Below are 18,284 nucleotides of genomic sequence, written 5' to 3' on the forward strand. Positions count from 1 at the left end.
AAATTCTGAGAGGCCAGTGAAGAAGGGAGTTTAAAAAAAGATAAAAACTGGACCTTCAGAGCTCAGCAAAGCAATAAGGGAAAGGAGCAGCAAAAAAAAAAAAAAAAAAAAAAAACATAGGCAGATTATTGTATATAGAGTGATTGTTGCCATGTTACGGTTGTCAAGGAGACCTGCAGAGACATACACATTATGTCCATCTCATCTCTGTGGCTAAACTAATACTCTTCATGCTGCATGTTGACTTAGAGATAGGGAGGCTGATTTTCATGCGGTGAAATGCATTTTTAAGCATAAAATTCCTCTCAAAATTAAATGCAGAGGATTTTTGTCTATCAGCTTCTCTGCACTCATCTGTACCCTCAGCACTTCCATCCTCCCACTTCCACCCACACGTGAACAAAGATTTAGCACATCACAGGTCGTTATTCCCATCATTTGTTATCAAAGGGAGAGCTGTGCTATAATAGATGTAAAAAATAAAATGGTGGCATGAGATTCTGACTCATTCTCTTGGCTGCAAACTACTGGAACAGATTGAAAGGGTTTGGGATTTTGGATTGTCAATATGGGTTGCAGGCTCCCTCTTGTGGCTGAGTTGAGGTCCCACAACTGAGAAATGAATAATACATAGACACGGTGGTCGTACTAGAGCAGGGGGTGCTGCAAGGACACTGAGTTCACTGAAAAAGAGCTATGATTGTGGTCTGAAACTCTAAGACCATGCAGTTAGTGAAACTGGTGTAAAGACTGGGAACATAAATGTACAAAGGCTAAGAGGACTAAATTAATCAAATTCCAGATGTAAAATTTGGTGAAATAAGTAGCAGTCATATTTGGCTAAACTTGTCAGCAGTATCTCAACTCAAATCCTATTAACCATGATAAAATCACAGGCTGAGCACTAGTCAGAAAAACTCACTGTGGCCCAAATCAAAGTTCAAATTCCTCCAATTCTACTCCTTCTCCCACAAACTTTTTGACCAGCCAAAGAAATGCAAGTTTGTTTTCTTTAATCCAACAATGTAATGAATGTAAAGATCTTAGATCAGTCAATTGAAAACCTCAAATAGATACAATACAAGAGACATGACTTTGATACTGGTTAGCTTATTTTCCTTTTAGGGAAGCTTATAAAACAGCAAGATTTAATTTCATTAGCGTATAAACAGAAGCTCGATCTCTGGCAAATATGTAGAAACAGAGGCTGAAAATTGTTGAAAGTGTTCCTTTCATACTTTTAAAGACACCGATAAAGTGTTACTCCTCAGATAAGCAAAAAAGACACTTAACTGAAACTATCATTTTGAAAACTTGTGTAAAAATAAACAGGATTAAACAACCACAGAAGCATTTCATTAAGAAGCTTTTAATAAATTCTTTTTTTAATGGAATGATTTAAGTGTGTGAAAAAGGAAATGTTGATTGAATCTACTGTTAGTGGGGGTTTCATGGTAAACAAAGACATGGCAAGACAGACAGTGGAGCCCTAAAAAGACCACTCTCGGCTCAAACGGGTCTTGAGCCACTTCAGAGGCTGCAGGCCTGTAGCTTCTTATCAGCCACCTTCAGAGACACCCAGGTGTTGAGCATGGAGGCCCTCAGTTTGCACCACACCAGGTGATCAGTCAGCCCGAAGATCTGTGCAGCAAACTGAGCAGCGGCCTCAGGGGAGAGGATTGTTGAACAGCCGAGACCTGCATGGGGGAAACAAAGAAAGGCTCAATTAGTACAATAAATAAACTTGCATGTGAATAACAATTTAAGACTTAAAAAACAGAAAAAGAGATTCGCTTACCGCTTGGCATACGAAGGGATGACCAGACATCTTGTGCACCCCAGTCTGGAGTGAGAGGTGGGCAGTTGATGACGGGGTAAGCCGTATTTCCAGACATCACGGGACCGAGGCCGTTACTTCTGCCGGCCACAGCCACAAACACAGTGGGTACACTGTCACCTGAGGAACAGCAAATAGATATAACGACATAACATAACAAAATCCACTTCCTCAGAAAAGAGAGAAGGAAAAGATTATGTTAGAATGAACGCTCACCTTCGTATTCTGCTTTAATGCGGAGTGTCTCATCTGGACCTTTGTGTGCCGAGGTGACTCTCAGAACACATGGAATCCCGTAGGAGGTGCAAGCCTTCCTGATTTTCTCACAGTGGGCCATGTCCGAGGTGGAGCCCATCAGAACGACCACCCTGCCACTGGCCTGAGACTCCAGCAGCAGCTACAGACACAACACAGCGCTCATTAACACCACGCAGATCATAGTTAATTGTCCTCTAAAAAGGTATGTTTAGAATGTAAAAATAATTATGTAAAGAGAAGAGTTCAAGAATTGAGTTTTCAAAGTGATAAAACTGGAATGCAACAAACTTCAGATAACTAGTTTACAATGAACTATCAGTCAGTTGATTAAAAGCAAACAAATGCTAACAGCCTGCCCTGATAACACAGAGCAGATTGGGGGAAAAGGGTTCAGTGTACCTTGACCCTCTCAGAGACCCACTCAAAGTTCCTCTTCACCATTTGCATCGCCTCAGGGGTTACTTCTTTAAGGTCTCGGTACACCTAGTAAAAAAGGGAAGAAAGTTATTTTCAGCCTTTAGATAAATCTTTGAAAGTATTAAAATGAAAAAAAAAAAAAAATCCCTGACCTGCTTATCTTTTTGCTGGCTTCGATCTCCGGCAGGCCACAGCCTCCATGAGTCGTTGTCGATCACATCAGCGAGGACAATCTCTTGAGTCTTCACATTCACACCAAACTCAATCTATGACGAAAGGAAGATAATCTCTTTATGTTGGGTACCAGCTGTGAGCGCTCCGTAGAAAAGTGGTCACACAAGGGTGCTGATGTAGCCAGCAGGGGGCAGCGCTGCACCACATACCTTCATGTCCACCAGCGTGCAGTTTTGAGTGGCCCAGGCCTTCTCCAGAATCTCAAAGATGGCCACAGTGCTGCGATTCATGATGTCTACCTCACACTGGCCGATAGTGAGCCCAGCCAGACAGAACTTGGCCTCCAGCAGCTGCTCCTCCGACCACTGGGGATCGTTGTTGGCATCATCCTAAAAATGAGAAAGATTAATTGGATCATTTTGGATTTGACGCTGGTTCACTTCTGAGACAACTTACAGCTCTTAGACTGTAAACACAGAGGAGGAGAGGCCTGAGACTCACTTTAAAGAACATCTCCATCTTCAGGGGGGAGAAGCGGTAGCCTTCTTTGACTCCTGGGTTCCTCTTGAGGAAGGATCCAGTTGCCACTCTCCGACATACCCACTCAATGGGAATCATCTCACAGTGGGCTGCAATGAATGCTGTGTCCGAGTGCTGCTTCACAAAGGCAGTCTTAATGCCTAGAAAACAAGATAGATGTTAAAAGGAGTCTCAGAATCTCCCATAGCCCCCCCTTAATGGTGGGGGTGATGTTGCTGGTCACGTTTTGGTAAATTATAAAGCGACAAAGTTTCAAGTCACAAGACAGCCATTATCACAGCTTGGCTAACTCACACCACGCTCGTGAGTAGCATAAGGGTCACAGTTACCCAATTACATTTAAATTAATGCAAGGTGGGGAGTCATTTTGGAACCTGGGCCTTTATTTTGGACTCAACGTCAAACTACACATGACCACGTAACTGCAGCTTTGTCAGTTCTGTGCATGAATGCAAAAGATTAGTTGAAAAACGTTTGTCATTAATTGCAAGGATCACGCCGTGCAAACTTAAACTGCACTAGAATTAGATTAACTGTGTCTGTAGTCCCAGGGCAGGAAATATTAAATGCATAAACAAGTAAATTAATTTTAAAAAAACAAAAAAAAACAAAAATCGGCAATTCAAGTATGTCAAGTTGAGCAATGAATTGAACTGCCCCCCCCATATTTCCTGACTTTTATGAACCAAACAATTAAAAGATCATGAGAATCATAGTAATTGCATACCTAGTTTCAAACAATCATTCAACTAACTGTAACAGAAAAGGTAAATAGACCAAAGATTGTCTCTCGTCCTGAATAAAACAGTCACCTCTCTGAACTCCTTATCTTGCACACTTGGGTTGAAAGTAGAGATGATGAAACCACAAAAATTCCCAAGGGATTCATTGATTGAAAAAAGGTGTGTGTGTGTGTGTGTGTGTGTGTATGTGTGTGTGTTTGTGTGTTGGGGGTGGAGGTGGGGTAAGTTATTAAATCTAAGCTTGAAATACCTTAATTCTACAGTCGTTGTACCTGTTTGGCTTTCGTGTGCTGTATGAAAGTTTCTGTGCATGTGGGAAAGTTGTCTCAGGGTTATGACACACCGGCAGCAGCCCACACATTACCTGACGGATTAACTGTAAAAACTTTGAATGAGTCCTCACCAGATTCCTGGAGCAGCTTGAACACGCAGCTCGTGGTTTTGTTGGCGATAGCAGCCTTGCCCTCCATCTGGTCTTTCCTCACGGCATTCCCAGCGGTGATCTGGTCTTTGGACTGGACCAGGACCAGTCCGGGCTGGTCCACGAGCTCGAAAATCTGCTTCGTCTTTCCCTCATTCAGCTTCTGGCCGACTTTCAACTCTGAAACATACAAAAAGAAAACACCTCAGAATAAACGCTGCACGTTAGACGCACACGCTCTCAAGTATGAATTAATGTGCTGTACTGTACCTGGTGTGGACGCCATTGTTTTCTTTGACAGCCTGCAGCTCTGAAAGACAACACAGAAAACGGGAGTACTCAACTTTGAATAGTTGTTGTGTGAAGAGGCAGCAGGAGGCGTGCGGGCAGAAGAAGAGGGAAGTCGGCAGTGTCTTACGTGCCCTGATAACCAATCACATCCCTAAAATGATTGAGATAACCAATCACAGCAGCGCATTGGTGACCACGTGGGGGTGAGGGTCAGGAGATGCTCAAGCACCAAATATTTTGCATGACGACGAACTTTTTTGTGGTTTCATCAACTAAAGTTGCCCCCATTGAGGTTTGAAGATTGATTTATCAAAAAGCTTTTTCGACAGAAAAATAGTTGGCTGCTTGACCGAATCGATTAATTTGATTTACTGATCAGTTATCCACCTCATCTAAAAAATACCACGTTTGTTCAGCTAATTCAATAAGTTTGACTACATGTGTTTTGGTCGATTTGTGTGATAACAGGTACGGTGGCCTGTTAGGTTAAAGCCCCTTTTTGGTCACAAAGTTGTTTTTTACGATTACATGCTGACTTCAACGATGTCAGCTGAGTTTATATAGTTTTAACAAGCCACGTTGTGTCGGAATCAACGTTGTGTGGCACGTGCTCGGTCAACACTATCAGTGCGTGAACAGGCACGCACGCACGCGCTCATTGCTCAAGGAAGCAGACAGGAGACGGTCCCGCCGGGGAGAACCGGAGAGACAGCGGCGAGATGGAGTTCGAGGAGTCCGGTATCGGGGAAGAGTGCGGGGTTTTCGGCTGCGTGGCTGCCGGAGAGTGGCCCACACAGCTGGAGGTGGCTCAAGTCCTGACTCTGGGACTTGTGGCGTTACAGCACAGGTAGGTAACAGAAAGGTGTGTGTGCGCGCATATTTTAAACATGACTGTTACTCCCCCCCAGTAACGGACAAAGCTACTTTTAATAGCTAACGTTAATTTCAATGGCACATGCAAAACAAAGAAAAAGAAAGTTAAAGTGTTGTAGGTTTTTTGTTTGTTTGTTTGTTTGTTTGTTTGTTTTTGGAGTAAACAGCGACACTCACGTCATACATAGTTTGCGTGTCTGATTAAATGTGACAAAATTGGTTTGTTAAACGCGTGACTCGAGGCAGCATTGTTTTTTTTTTCAGCACTGTGCTGAGAAAATAATGTTACACATGTTGAATTAAAGCCACAAAGGAGTCACATGAACGTGGTAAAATAAATCGCCAGACAGTAAGGATGCTGCAGTGTTTTCCCCCAGAGGAGCCATGACAAATGTCAACAAGCAACAGTCTCACTCTCAAATATTCAGGTATTCAAATATTCAAACACATCCTCAAGGCAAAAATAGGCTGTAAAATGTAGTTTACATTGTTTTTCCCCCAGCACAGCACCATCATATCTTTTCTGGACATTACAGGCTTTTATGACTAATGACAAGTTTGCTTTAGTTGTGTAACAATTTGTCACATGTGATTAAGATTACCTGTCTCCCAGGAGATGGATTAGGGGAGGCCATTGAACACACTGAACTGATCTTTATTATCGGGATGTGTTCCTGCTCTTCTTTACACTGGGCTTTCATGTTATCAGCACAGTTGGGACCAGTGACCAGTTTTTTTTTTACTGGTATCTGGAGTGTGGTGTCTGAAAATAAGAACAAAGGCAGGTTTAAATGCAGTGTTCTTAAACCACCTGGATGCTGTGATTTGTGAAATTAATCTTAATACAACATTTTAGATCTTAAAGGATGAGCAGAGTTTCTTTTTCTGGTCTCAGAATCTAGTTCATGAGTTCTTCGTTTCGTTAGCAGTTGTAATTTGCCCTTATCCATAATTTCATTAAGAGGCTCCATGTCAAATCATGGGACTGAGTGCACTGAACTAGAAATTACAAAGGCTTCAGTCAATTGTGGACGTCATGTGACACACAAAGTAATTACAGAAGGAGGCACATTTCAGACCTTGATCCACAGCTTTCCTCTTCATTCCTCTGTTTGCTGATAGAGTATCTGCATTTTCTGCTGTAGTTTCAGAAGAGCCTGCAAACAACATACAACATGAAAGAGTTACAAGACAAAGATAACTGGTCTTTTTTTTTTTTTTTTTTTTTTAAGAAAAAAGAAATTAGGATGCTATTTAAACGAAGCGGAGACAGACGGACTTATAGAATCTTCAAACAAACCTAGTTTATCAGTTTTACTACATTATTATGACACTAACTTGAAATTCCTCAAGACTCAAGGTTTAAGAGGTATCCAGCCATGCAGATTAAGTCTGCAGCTAATGATTACTTTCATTACTTTGTAGATAGTTTGTTTTTAAGTGGAGGTTTAGAAATATGGGTCTGTTAGATGTCTGCCTCCACCCCACTACAGTGAAGGTGAATTTAAAAAATACTGTCTTTACAGAAGCAATCGTTACTTTGTTGCTCAGGATAATCCACATTCTCTACAGAGCAAATAGTCCCTATGGAAGCTGTTCACAGGGAGCGTCTGTGAGGATTTTTTTTTTTTTTTTTGTAAATTGGGTGAATCAACCCCTTTAAAAGTTTTACTTTGTTGATGTTTGGAAAATCGTAAATTGGATTAAAGTGATGTGACATTTTAATTTTGTATGCGTGAGTTGAGGAGATTAGAGATGTAAAGTCAAAACAAAGCTTGAATGTTTTTGGCTGCTGTAAATCTCTGGTCCTGTTTGACTTTGGTAATTAATAGTAGAAAGCTAAATGTGAATTACTTTCATCAAACACTAGATATAAACAAAATTATGTTACTGGGCTCACTCATTAATCTGTGCTCTTGATCCAAGCGGTGCCCGTTGCCTGGATGCAGCCTTGGTTCTTCATCGTTTGGTGTAGCATCGAGGCTTATAGACGAGACAGAATCAGAACTACATGTTCTCTCCTCCATCGCGTCCGCCATCGTCGACACTGTGTTTGACTTTGTCAGAATGACATCTGCATGATCGTTCTCCTCGCAGTCCTCCAGCATCGTAAGTCCTCCTGAATCTGCTTGGTGGTTTGCAGGTGAGCCATTAGTTGCGTGATTCATAATGGCATCCACCTCATCGTAGAACCTCATAAGGCGTCTTGGGTCAGTTTCATCAGTCTTGCCCCTTTGGAGGGACCGGTAAAGGTACTTGAGGTTTTTGTACTTGGTGTGGCACTGTTTCCAGTCACGTTCAATGCCTTGCTGCATTAACCTGTTAGAGATCTGGACAAAGATGTCTCTCTTTCTGGTCGAGCTCTCCAACTGCCTGCACACACGCTCATCAGACCAGACCTGAATCAGTGCTCGCACCTCCTGGTCACTCCAGTTTCGACCCGTGTCTGACACAGTGACCACGTGGAACTGGTCAGAGCAGGATGGATCTGTGGGTGTTAGATGGGCACCTGGAGTGAAGAAAAGTAGAGTAAGAAAAGAGAAGATGACGCACTGTAAACTGTACAGCTTATTTATTTTTGCATACCTGTTCCTCTCCATTTTGCTTCCATGTCGCCATCCATATCGTAATCATCACTGGTGTCATCTGAAAATAAAATCATTAGTAGATCATTTGAGCTTTTTAGCATTTTTTAATCATAACTATAAGAACCGGGCAGACTGCATACATACCATCATCAATTTCTATGACAACCTCATTTTCTGAAGCTGTCTGTGCTGTGTTGCCTGCTGGTGTTTGTAGCCTCCCAGCTCCCATTTCTCCATCATACAACCTCCTCTGCATCTCCAGAGTCCCATTTTCCAGTCCACGGTCCAGCAGAATGGCTTCCACCTCATCAAAGAACTTCATGTACTTCCCGGGGCCTCCCGCTACGCTGCCTCCAGCAGCGTGAGCGCTCTTGGCGGTCTTGTAGTCATATTTTAAGTTCTTGTATTTTGTTCGACATTGTTTCCAGTTACGTATCACCCCAAAGTTTCTCTGCATCTGACGGGCCATCTCTTGGAAGATGGACTTGTTGCGTAGCGTGCACTTCAAGCGCTCTCGAATATGCCGGTCAGCCCAGATGCACAACAGTGCTCGTACCTCATCATCTGTCCAGTGGCGGCCCCCCTCTTCAGCCACACTTGAAGTGTAAGGAAGAGCCAGATGGATTCGACTCTTGATTCCTGTACACACAAGCACACAAAGTGTTGTTTTTCTCTTGATTTTTCAAAACAAATTCAATCAAAAGTTTTAATTTAATCTGAGTTTTTAGACAACATTTACAATATTAAGATAGTTTTCAATGTCAGTTTGAGGCTAAAAATAGTTTAACTGACATGCTTGTTTATCCTCTAATCTGTTAGTTTTTATCTAAATACTAAAATGTGTTGAGCATTGTCATATTGTGATCATCAGCGCTACAGTTGGGGTTGAACCTACATTTACCTTCCTGCATTGAGATTGTGACTGAGGAAGGGTAGATTCCTCTTTGATTACCCACATCTTCCACCTCTTCCTCCCAGCCCTCCACCGGCCTTCCATCCACTCCTGGGCTGTAGTTTGCTGATGGGCCTGCTGCTTCAGGCTTCCTGCTCTTAAGTCCCAGGCTCCTGCACTTGGCCTGACACTCCCACCAGCTGCGCACAACACTAAGCCTCCTCAGACGCTCTGAGATCAACTCAAATGTGGTTCTGCTCTCAGCTACATGCTGAGCTCCCACCTCGTCCCACACAGACATGAGAGCCAGCACCTCTGCCTCCCCCCATTGCCTCTCCACCGAGCCTTTTTCCTCTACCACCTCCCTATCACCTCCTCTTTGTCTCTCTGCTCCTCTCTCCATGTTTGAGCTGACCTGGAAACGCTTTCTTTTCCCCAACCCGTCTGTCTCTGCTGCCCGGTTCCCTAGGCAACCAGGCGGTTAAGCCTGAAAGCAACGCCTCCATGCAGAAAAGCAGCCTCACCACTGGCTTAAGCTGTGTGGTGAGGGGGCGGGATCAACTGTAATCCGAGAAGCAGCTTGGTAAATAGGCTGAAACTGCAGCAAGACGACTCTCCGGGTATAGCAGCTCCACAGCTGAAAAGCAGACGCTTTTTGGTTTTTTTCAGCTTCCCATTCCTGCCTCATTTTGCCCTTATCAAACTAGTTTAGTTCGCCTCAAGCATTTACAGTTGAAAAAGTTTATTCATGTTCAGTCTTGTAGAAAGAAGACTGAGGGATCAGAAATGATAAAACTCACTTCCCACTGATATATTTAAACTGTTTCCACGTGATTGTTTGTGTCTACTCAGGGGTCAGGAAAGTGCTGGGATTGTCACAAGTAATGGAGCCAGTCCACCAACATATGCAAGCCACAAGGTAACAGTAAATCATGAGCAGAAGCCCTTTATAAGAATAGAAACGTGTCAAAAACACATTTTTCAGCTACAGCTGCTTTTCATTAATATGCACCATACATAAAGGCTTTTCATTATTACAGTCACACAAACACACAGTTTGACTCAATTACAGTTAACATGATGATGGTTGTTGAGGGTTCTGCTGGTGTGTTATAAACATTCAGATTGTGACCTGGTTTCCACTTCACAACATGATAGCTGCATGTTGTTTTTTTGTGCTGACTGTGCAACTGAAAACATCTCACATTCCTCCATTTTTTTTTTTTTTTTTTAGGGGATGGGATTAGTGAGCACTGCTTTCTCACCCGAGGGTCTTCTGAAGCTGCGCCATGGTAACCTTGGTATTTGTCACACACGCTATTCAACTACTGGGATCTCGGAGCTGCAGAACTGCCAGCCCTTTGTGGTGGATACACTTCATGGCAAGATTGCTGTAGCACACAATGGAGAGTTAGTTAATGCTCATGCCTTGCGGAAAAAGGTGATCACGGCCTTCTGCTCATCTAGATTTATTAATGTAGTTGGTATTTATGCTCATGAGTGTAATAACTTGTTCTCTAGGACGTAAACAAACACATGCAAGGAAAATGATGCATAAAATTACGCTCTTGTATTCATAGTGAGGCAATCATTGTAAATGTGCCATGCAGGTAATGCGCCATGGTGTAGGCCTGTCCACCAGCTCAGACAGTGAACTCATCACCCAGCTGCTGGCGTTTACTCCACCTATGGAGGAGATAGATGCACCAGACTGGGTTGCCAGGTCAGTGTAATGATGTAACGCTGCGTATAATCTTAATTATTTTTAACACAATATTTAAATAATTGCTTTTTTTAATTGTAGAATTAAAAATCTGATGACCGAGACCCCTACATCGTACTCTCTGTTGGTGATGTTCAAGGATGTTGTCTATGCTGTGCGTGACCCTTATGGAAATCGACCCCTCTGCATCGGACGTGTTGTTCCCATCTCTAAACTGCACAGTTCAGGTATTCAAAGCATGTTTTTAATGTGACCTTCACATCAGACATGTTTGTCCTTAAAAGACTCTTCTGCTACTGATAAAGAAGAGGCCTCACGGCAGCCCAGACTTTTTTTTTTTTGGTATCACAGGCTGGCCTTTGATTTCATCAGAGGTCAGACGTGTAAGCTGGCAGATGATTAACTTCATTCTTTGTCCCTTGGTCAGGTGCTGGAGAGGAGGACACTGAGGGCTGGGTTGTGTCATCAGAGTCCTGCAGCTTCCAGTCTATTGGTGCCAAGTAGGTTTTTAACGCTGATGCAACTGCAATTTACTGGAAGTGCTGTGGGTTATGACACTTCCTTGTGTCCTCCTTGATTCTCAGGTATTACAGGGAGGTCCTACCAGGAGAGATAGTCCAGATATCAAAACATGGCGTCAAGTCTCTGAGTGTTGTCCCTCGCCCTGAGGGAGACCTCCCCGCCTTCTGCATATTCGAATATGTTTACTTTGCCAGACCGGATTCTATTTTTGAAGGTATTAATATTTATTATGGATAACACTAATTTTTTAACAAAATGGCAGTCTTGAAGAATTGTTGAAATACTTTTCTGTACTGCAGGACAGATGGTCTATACTGTCAGGCAGCGCTGTGGTCGGCAGTTAGCCATCGAGGCTCCAACAGATGCAGACGTGGTCAGCACTGTGCCAGAGTCTGCAACCCCTGCTGCCCTGGGCTATGCTCAGCAGGTCTGTCTACACTGACTCTGACAAGAAATGCTGTAATACACCCACCTCCTCATGGCCTCTGTCCTCACAAGCTTTCCTCCTTTTGTCCTCCTCTCACAGTCCGGGCTGCCATACATAGAGGTTTTGTGTAAGAACCGCTATGTGGGGAGAACATTTATTCAACCAAATACCCGCTTAAGGCAGCTAGGAGTTGCCAAGAAGTTTGGGGCACTGACGGACAACTTTGCAGGGAAACGAGTGGTACTAATTGATGACTCCATCGTCCGAGGCAACACCATCTCCCCCATTATAAAACTGCTGAAGGAAGCTGGTGCAACAGAGGTTTGTTGACTAGAGCTCGAACAATTATTGTCATTGATGTTGCATACTATTTTATATGTGGTGGCCTGATTGAACAAATCTTATTACACAGATAAAGACTAGAAAACTAAGTCTAGATTGTTTTCCTGTGCTGTAAAAGATTTGTTTATATCAGCACCATAAATGAAGAGCTTAGAGGTTTTCTGTGATTTTCTAATAAATCTGTTAACTCAGAAAAATATTAAGTCTGTGAATACACATTTATGCGAAAAATATTCTAGATTGACCACAGTGCCAGACGAGTGAAGTTTGATTTAATTGGCCACTGCACTTGTTGCTTGAGAAACAGTATTTCTCTCTTAACAGGTCCATATCAGAGTTGCCTCTCCACCTATCAGGTTTCCTTGCTACATGGGCATCAACATTCCAACTAAGGAGGAGCTCATTGCCAACAAGCCAGAGTTTCAGGACATTGCTGGATACATTGGTAAGAGTTTATAGTACATAATACTGAAAGTGTGGCCTAGCCTGCTTTCAGAGTTTCTGACAAAACACACACATCAAGCAAAATGATTAAGTTAAGTAGTGTATCTTACTTATTTTTAAAGGCCTTATTGTGACCTTGTTGTCTATTCAGTGCTTATCAATTAACACCTCAACTGTTGTATATACTGTAGGTGCTGACAGTGTTCAGTATCTGACTGTGGAGGGGCTGGTGTCGGCTGTCCAGGAGGGAATCGCCTCCCTCCAGGAGAAAGACACGGTGATCAGCTCCACTAACAAGTCCAACAAGAGAGTGGGCCACTGCACTGCCTGTCTGACTGGGAAATATCCAGTGGAGCTGGAGTGGTAACTGCTGTACCTACGCCGAGGCCAAGCAGCAACAGCACTGGATTTACTGCAAACTCCCACAGCTGTTACATGTTAATCAAAAATTGTCAGTAAACTGGAAAAGAAGTGGGCAGATATCTCAATACTGCTATCTGGGACACTAAGTGATGTATTGAATACACAACTGCAGCTATACTTCTAGAGGGTTTACAATCCTGCTCAGATCCTTAAACAGCAGTTTAAAATGTTGCGTTTACTGACCTCCAGTGGTTGCAGTGATGTAATGTGTACTTGTGGGGTGTTCACTAACCCGGAGGTGACTCCAGGTGCAACAGAGCACCTTTGACCACAAAACTTTTTTTTTTTTTTTGTTGCATTTCTTGTGAATGTTACCATGTAAAGGCATTTTCAGAAATCTTTAGTTTCACTCATTTTCACATTCCCAGCCTTGACAAACACAAGCATTAGATGGTTCGCCATGTCAAAAATGCGCACAAGCCTAGTGACCAAAAAGAGAAATTGTCTTTATTTTCTTATCAATTTTACTTTGACATTTTCCTAAAATTAACCACTCTGCTCTTTTGTTGTGGTTTTGACTGTTGGATATTTTGTTTTCTTAACTTTAAACATTAAATGCATATAATGGAAAAGAATAAAAACACAATAAACAGGTTGACTGAACTAGAATAATTACTCTTAGTGGATTTTTTTCCCCCCAGAAAAATCATTTTCACATTGACATAAAATTTTAGTTTAATAATGATCAGATATTACAAGACATAGACATTAAGCTGTATTAACTTCAGTAATGATTATGAACCACAGCACAAAAAGTCTAAAATACAGTTGGTCAACATACACAAGTATAAAACACAGCACTCTAAACAAATAGATGCTTCAATAATACATGGGAAAAAAATCCAAATAGAAACACTAACTGAATGGTAAAAACAACCACTGACAGATGTAAGATGTGTCAATGTAATAATATACTGATGCAAGTCTATCATTCAGATCAATTGTATTACATATTAAATGTCTTAACAGTTGCTTTATAGTTTAGTAAATTAACTTCCTGAGGTCAAACTGTACCAGCTGAGTAATAAATGCATGCTTTCAGTGTCATCTGTTTGGTTATCGTGTGGCCTTCACTATCCACTTTTCACCAATATTTGGGTTGAAAACATCCCACTGACGACTGTTACATGACAATTGTTTTCCACACTGGTACTTGTTGAAGGACATCTGGGGGCAGGCTTTTCCATAACAGATATAATTCCTGTTGTGTTCACCACCATTTTCTGCACATATTGGGGAAAGAAGGGTGATTACAAGAGCACTAAAATGCTAGAAACAAAATCCTGTACATAGGTAACCATAGAAACATAATTACCTGCGGAAGTAGCCAGCTGCCATTTTGCTCTCAAGTGAACCTCCTGTTAAATGAAATATAGGGAATCAGTGAGTATAGGATCAACACTTGTGGAAACTACTTAATCTAACAGTGGACAGGTCATAAATAAGGTGTGCTACAGCATAACAGTCTTTTATAAAGGATGTTTACCCAGGCCAGAAAATTCAGGCATGCCCCGAGACATCCAGGCAACATGATGTGCGTCTGCTGAGGGCTGCTGGGTGAGCTGGGTCAGCATCTCTTTGCCATGGCGTTTAGAACCTGGGGAGTACGTACAGTACCTATCTCTGGAGCGTTTGGACTGGGGATGGCAGCCCCAGTCCAATTCTCTGTGGCGTTTCCTTAAAATGGAGCGGTGGGGCGACAGTGCGAGAGCTGCCAGAGCTGAGGAAGAGTGTCCTCTGCTGGCATCAGAGCTTCTTGCACACATTCGGCAGGGAGGGCCATTAAAGTGGGATGATTTACTCTGGCAGACAAACTTGTGGTAGAGTTTAGCAAAGTCATCGTCAAGCTCTTTTTGGGAGTACAAGACACAGCTCCTTGGCAGGGAGGAGTCTAAGGACAGGTGCCGCCGGACCTTGTGACGACCTGCTGCTGTGACTGACAGAGGTGAGTGCAGCTGTGACTGGAAGGAATGATGGGACTCTCGGGTGTTAAGCGTCCTCAGTGGCATATCAGGCTTTTTTGGAGGGGAGGACAGAAACATTGCCATTGATCTGGACCTGGCAGACTCTCTGGAATAGCTTACAGAATCTGATTTTGGGCTTCTGGAAAAGGCATGAGGTGGAGGTGATCTACCGAGGTCTTCCCTGATCATCATCCTTGCTTTTAAGGGACTTTGCCTGACTGGGGAGCCATAGACATCAGATCTCTCTTTAACACCAGTGGTTTCTGATGCATATGTGGAGCAGCAAGCAGTCTTAGCTGAGTGTGCAGAAAGAGGAAGCCTTTTTAATCTAGGTGACAGATCCAAGGATGCTTTTGCAGAGGGATAGTGAGGTTGTGAACTGACAGTGGAAAATGAGGGCTGTGCTCCCTGCTGTGAGAAAGAAGGAGGGGAGGGTTGATTCACAGTGAAGGTCTGATTCAGTGAGCTCCTTCTTGGTTCAGAAGTCTCAGGGAGACAAGAGAAGTCCATCACCAGGATAGGCTGGTGCTGCTCTCTTCTTGGTGTTCCTCTATCCCTCCTAGGAGACTGGAACTGTGTGTGCCAATCCTGCACGCTGGTTACTTTATGTAATGGAGACAGAGGAGCAGTTTCAGCCCCTCTGCTGGACATTCCTGGGAATTTCCTTTTCAAAGGGCTGTGGAAGGTCTCCTCAAGCAGGGTCTCACTGGTCATCTTTCTTGGTTTGCTTTTGGTGTTCATCAGTGTGATATTGAAGGTGTTGTTGAAGTTGCTTCTGTTTGACAGCCGTCGCCATCTGCGGTATCTCCTGAGCACCGAGTCGGCAGCATCGGAGACATGCTGCCGATGCCAGGCCCTCCCTATTTGAGTGATCATGCTGGGGTAGAGCTCCACCAAAGAGCTGCCTTGATTTCTCAGGGACATTTCCAGTCCTTCATCTTGATCCTCGGGCTGGAGCTCCGTTTCAGACACACTTCTCTCACTCTCCTCCAATGAGCTCACAGTCAGCTGAGTACCGTCACTTCTCGACATTCCTGTGGGACGCAAACGGGGAAAAGACATAAAATAAAAATAAAACTTTCCACATTTCAATGTCTGCCATAACTCATCTTGCCGAGTTGGGTGTAAAAAGTCTTGTTCTTACCATCATCCTCCATAGAAAATTGGCTGGTGGAAACACTACTCTCATCGGTTTCACTATCTTGATGTGTGAAGTCCAACTGATGAACATAAATCATCATTAATTTAAGATATACTAGACATTCATGACAGGACTGTTGAAATAAAAATCACATACACTTACCTGAGAGTCTCTTGTTACATCTTGTGCTGTGGTAGAAGAAATATCAAAGTTATCAGATGAAATATGCAGCACAGTTAACGCAATCATCTCTGTAAATTGTTACTGTTGTTGTAGGTGATGGATACCTACCTCTTAATGACTCCTCTCTCAAATCTGTCAGGCTCTGAGGAGAAATAAGTGCAGGATTATAATGACTATACTAATGCATTCACTTGTTTAAAAGTCACAGAGGACAAGCTGATCAAAACTACTCTTTCACTCATGTCATAGTATTTTGTGTCACATGTGGCTGTGGACTATGTTCAGAGCGACCCAAACCTTTGATTCCAGCTTGCTCATCTTCATTTTTGACAGCTTCATGTAGTGATCCATTGCTTCATCATGCAAGGAGTCAAGACAGACAAGACACACAATAAGACCAGGTTACATGACAACTGCTAAACTGCAAGTATGAAAGCAAACCACAGACTTTTAAGGCAAATACAAATTTAAACCAAATATACTCAGACAACCTATAAAGTATTTAGTAATAATCTTTGAGTAGTATTTATGCCCCCCATACATCCACACAGCTGCAGTGAAGTCATCAGTCAATAGGCTCATTTGAGATGAGCCAGGCTTATGCAGAATCGATCACTGGCGATCACAGTGCAATGCATGCTGGTTAGATTTTTGTCCAACTTGATCCCTACTTGCTCTGATGTCATGCACACGTGGGCAACGATAACTTCACAAGATCAAGATGGCTGCAGTTTTTAGAGGCAGGCACGCAGCTGCTCTCCACTGACAGCAGGGATCAGGGCATGATGGGAAACGCCTGGTTGTCACTTGATCAAAGAGCTGATTGGCTCAGGTGTTGGATCAACAACATGACGTTTTATAGAAATCTTCATTTTTTGATTGACTGTAAAGACTTTGATTTTATTAGTCTGATACTATACGATGAATTCATATGTGTTGATGACAACTTTTATCAGGCAAAGAAATAGAAAACAGTAACCAAATATTACAGATTGATCATTATTTAATTCTTGTAAGCATTATGAAATGAAATCGCAAGTGTGACATGAATATTCTTCTCCTCTGTACAAGTGTGAGGCCCTGACAGTCTAAATATTTGACAAATAAAGGATATAATGTCTATTTCTGCATTTGGAGTATTAATTGGCGTTTTACCTTAACTTATGTCTTTATTTATTTATGTGTTTGCACATTACAAAATAAATTTTTACTAAAATATTTGAAGATTTGATAGAATGAGATGTGAATGCGTTTGACAAGTCCGCTGATTTATGGTCAGCATGCCTACTATCGGTTGAATTTCTACGATAAAATAACAATAATATTGGGGAATAAATGCTGTTTTGATTTTCACAAGGTACCAGATCATTTTTAATGTCATATCACGCAGAATACCGTTAAAACAAATAGTCAGTGACTGAGTACCCACAAGCTAAAGTAGATTTATCTGATAACATTTTATTAAATCGGGATCAGATCTAACAGGGTGTAAATATTTGTGTGACTTTGTGTCACTACCTCCCGCTGCTGCCTGATCCCGTCCACTTTCCAGGCGAGGCGCTGTTCATCTCAAACGAGCCTATTGTTACAGCAGCAATTTATCACACTAAAACACTGCCCAGAAACGATGTTATAATAGCTTTGCAGTTAACTTACTTTGCATGTCAGTTGCGTTGAGATCCACCTCCATCGCCCCGTCTTGATATTGCAACTTTGAATACTGTTGGAAATAATTGCAAAGGTTTTTTAGCAAACTCCATTTCTTACGAGTCTTTGAGGTAAATTCAGTCAGCTAACGTTCATGCTAACGCTGCGAGAGTCCGACAGTTACATCAACACACCTTGTCTATGATCCGCTCCAGCGCCCTTTTGTAGTTGAGACCGTTTTCATCCAGTTGTGCCTTTAAACCAACGTCCATTTTGCCTATAAAATACGTTTTCTTGATATTGATAGATGGTGAAAAGTAACAGGCTAGTTGAGAAAACAGTAATGGCGCCTTCAGGTTCAAAAATCCTGCTTCCGCAAAACGAGCAAGATCATTGGACACGGGGCGTGTGGTGCCTTCACGGATAATAGGAAA

At 42.5% G+C, this 18,284-nt stretch overlaps 3 protein-coding genes across 3 annotated transcripts; 1 reads left to right on the forward strand and 2 right to left on the reverse strand.

Moving 5' to 3' along the window:
• Positions 1–996: 996 nt before the first annotated feature.
• Positions 997–9,450, reverse strand: paics (phosphoribosylaminoimidazole carboxylase, phosphoribosylaminoimidazole succinocarboxamide synthetase). The gene is made up of 16 exons (XM_067598180.1): positions 9,044–9,450; positions 8,287–8,781; positions 8,141–8,200; positions 7,455–8,063; positions 6,634–6,711; positions 6,141–6,317; positions 5,333–5,508; positions 4,661–4,832; positions 4,373–4,570; positions 3,188–3,366; positions 2,896–3,075; positions 2,665–2,778; positions 2,495–2,578; positions 2,054–2,234; positions 1,799–1,957; positions 997–1,697 (listed from the first exon to the last, which is right to left on the reverse strand). The coding sequence occupies exons 1-16, from the start codon at positions 9,435–9,437 to the stop codon at positions 1,531–1,533; spliced, it is 3,423 nt and encodes a 1,140-aa protein (XP_067454281.1). The 5' UTR covers positions 9,438–9,450; the 3' UTR covers positions 997–1,530.
• An 88-nt stretch (positions 9,451–9,538) lies between these two features.
• On the forward strand, positions 9,539–12,859 carry ppat (phosphoribosyl pyrophosphate amidotransferase). The gene is made up of 11 exons (XM_067598181.1): positions 9,539–9,597; positions 9,887–9,953; positions 10,269–10,475; positions 10,645–10,757; positions 10,839–10,984; positions 11,185–11,257; positions 11,342–11,493; positions 11,579–11,706; positions 11,806–12,027; positions 12,373–12,493; positions 12,684–12,859. The coding sequence occupies exons 1-11, from the start codon at positions 9,539–9,541 to the stop codon at positions 12,857–12,859; spliced, it is 1,464 nt and encodes a 487-aa protein (XP_067454282.1).
• Positions 12,860–13,340: 481 nt separating this feature from the next.
• On the reverse strand, positions 13,341–18,240 carry si:dkeyp-117h8.4 (uncharacterized protein LOC572032 homolog). The gene is made up of 9 exons (XM_067597561.1): positions 18,045–18,240; positions 17,860–17,923; positions 16,501–16,556; positions 16,312–16,345; positions 16,183–16,208; positions 16,024–16,099; positions 14,402–15,913; positions 14,231–14,273; positions 13,341–14,138 (listed from the first exon to the last, which is right to left on the reverse strand). Exons 1-9 carry the CDS (start codon positions 18,120–18,122, stop codon positions 14,126–14,128), a joined length of 1,902 nt encoding a protein of 633 aa, XP_067453662.1. The 5' UTR covers positions 18,123–18,240; the 3' UTR covers positions 13,341–14,125.
• Between the last annotated feature and the right edge of the window lie 44 nt (positions 18,241–18,284).

This window comes from Thunnus thynnus, chromosome 8, assembly GCF_963924715.1.
Source record: "Thunnus thynnus chromosome 8, fThuThy2.1, whole genome shotgun sequence".
NCBI classification, from domain to species: Eukaryota; Metazoa; Chordata; class Actinopteri; order Scombriformes; family Scombridae; genus Thunnus; species Thunnus thynnus.

Excerpts from the sequence above, each read along its gene's own strand:
- paics (XM_067598180.1), bottom strand. The coding sequence starts at position 9,437 with ATGGAGAGAGGAGCAGAGAGACAAAGAGGAGGTGATAGGGAGGTGGTA. Across the intron at positions 3,076-3,187 it reads AGATGGAGATGTTCTTTAAA|GATGATGCCAACAACGATCC; the intron begins GTGAGTCTCAGG and ends TCTCATTTTTAG. Across the intron at positions 1,958-2,053 it reads CATTAAAGCAGAATACGAAG|GTGACAGTGTACCCACTGTG; the intron begins GTGAGCGTTCAT and ends GCTGTTCCTCAG.
- si:dkeyp-117h8.4 (XM_067597561.1), bottom strand. The coding sequence starts at position 18,122 with ATGGACGTTGGTTTAAAGGCACAACTGGATGAAAACGGTCTCAACTAC. Across the intron at positions 16,346-16,500 it reads TGAGCAAGCTGGAATCAAAG|AGCCTGACAGATTTGAGAGA; the intron begins GTTTGGGTCGCT and ends ATTTCTCCTCAG. Across the intron at positions 14,274-14,401 it reads GCCTGAATTTTCTGGCCTGG|GAGGTTCACTTGAGAGCAAA; the intron begins GTAAACATCCTT and ends TTCATTTAACAG.
- ppat (XM_067598181.1), top strand. The coding sequence starts at position 9,539 with ATGCAGAAAAGCAGCCTCACCACTGGCTTAAGCTGTGTGGTGAGGGGG. Across the intron at positions 10,758-10,838 it reads GCACCAGACTGGGTTGCCAG|AATTAAAAATCTGATGACCG; the intron begins GTCAGTGTAATG and ends TTTTAATTGTAG. Across the intron at positions 12,028-12,372 it reads AGGAAGCTGGTGCAACAGAG|GTCCATATCAGAGTTGCCTC; the intron begins GTTTGTTGACTA and ends CTCTCTTAACAG.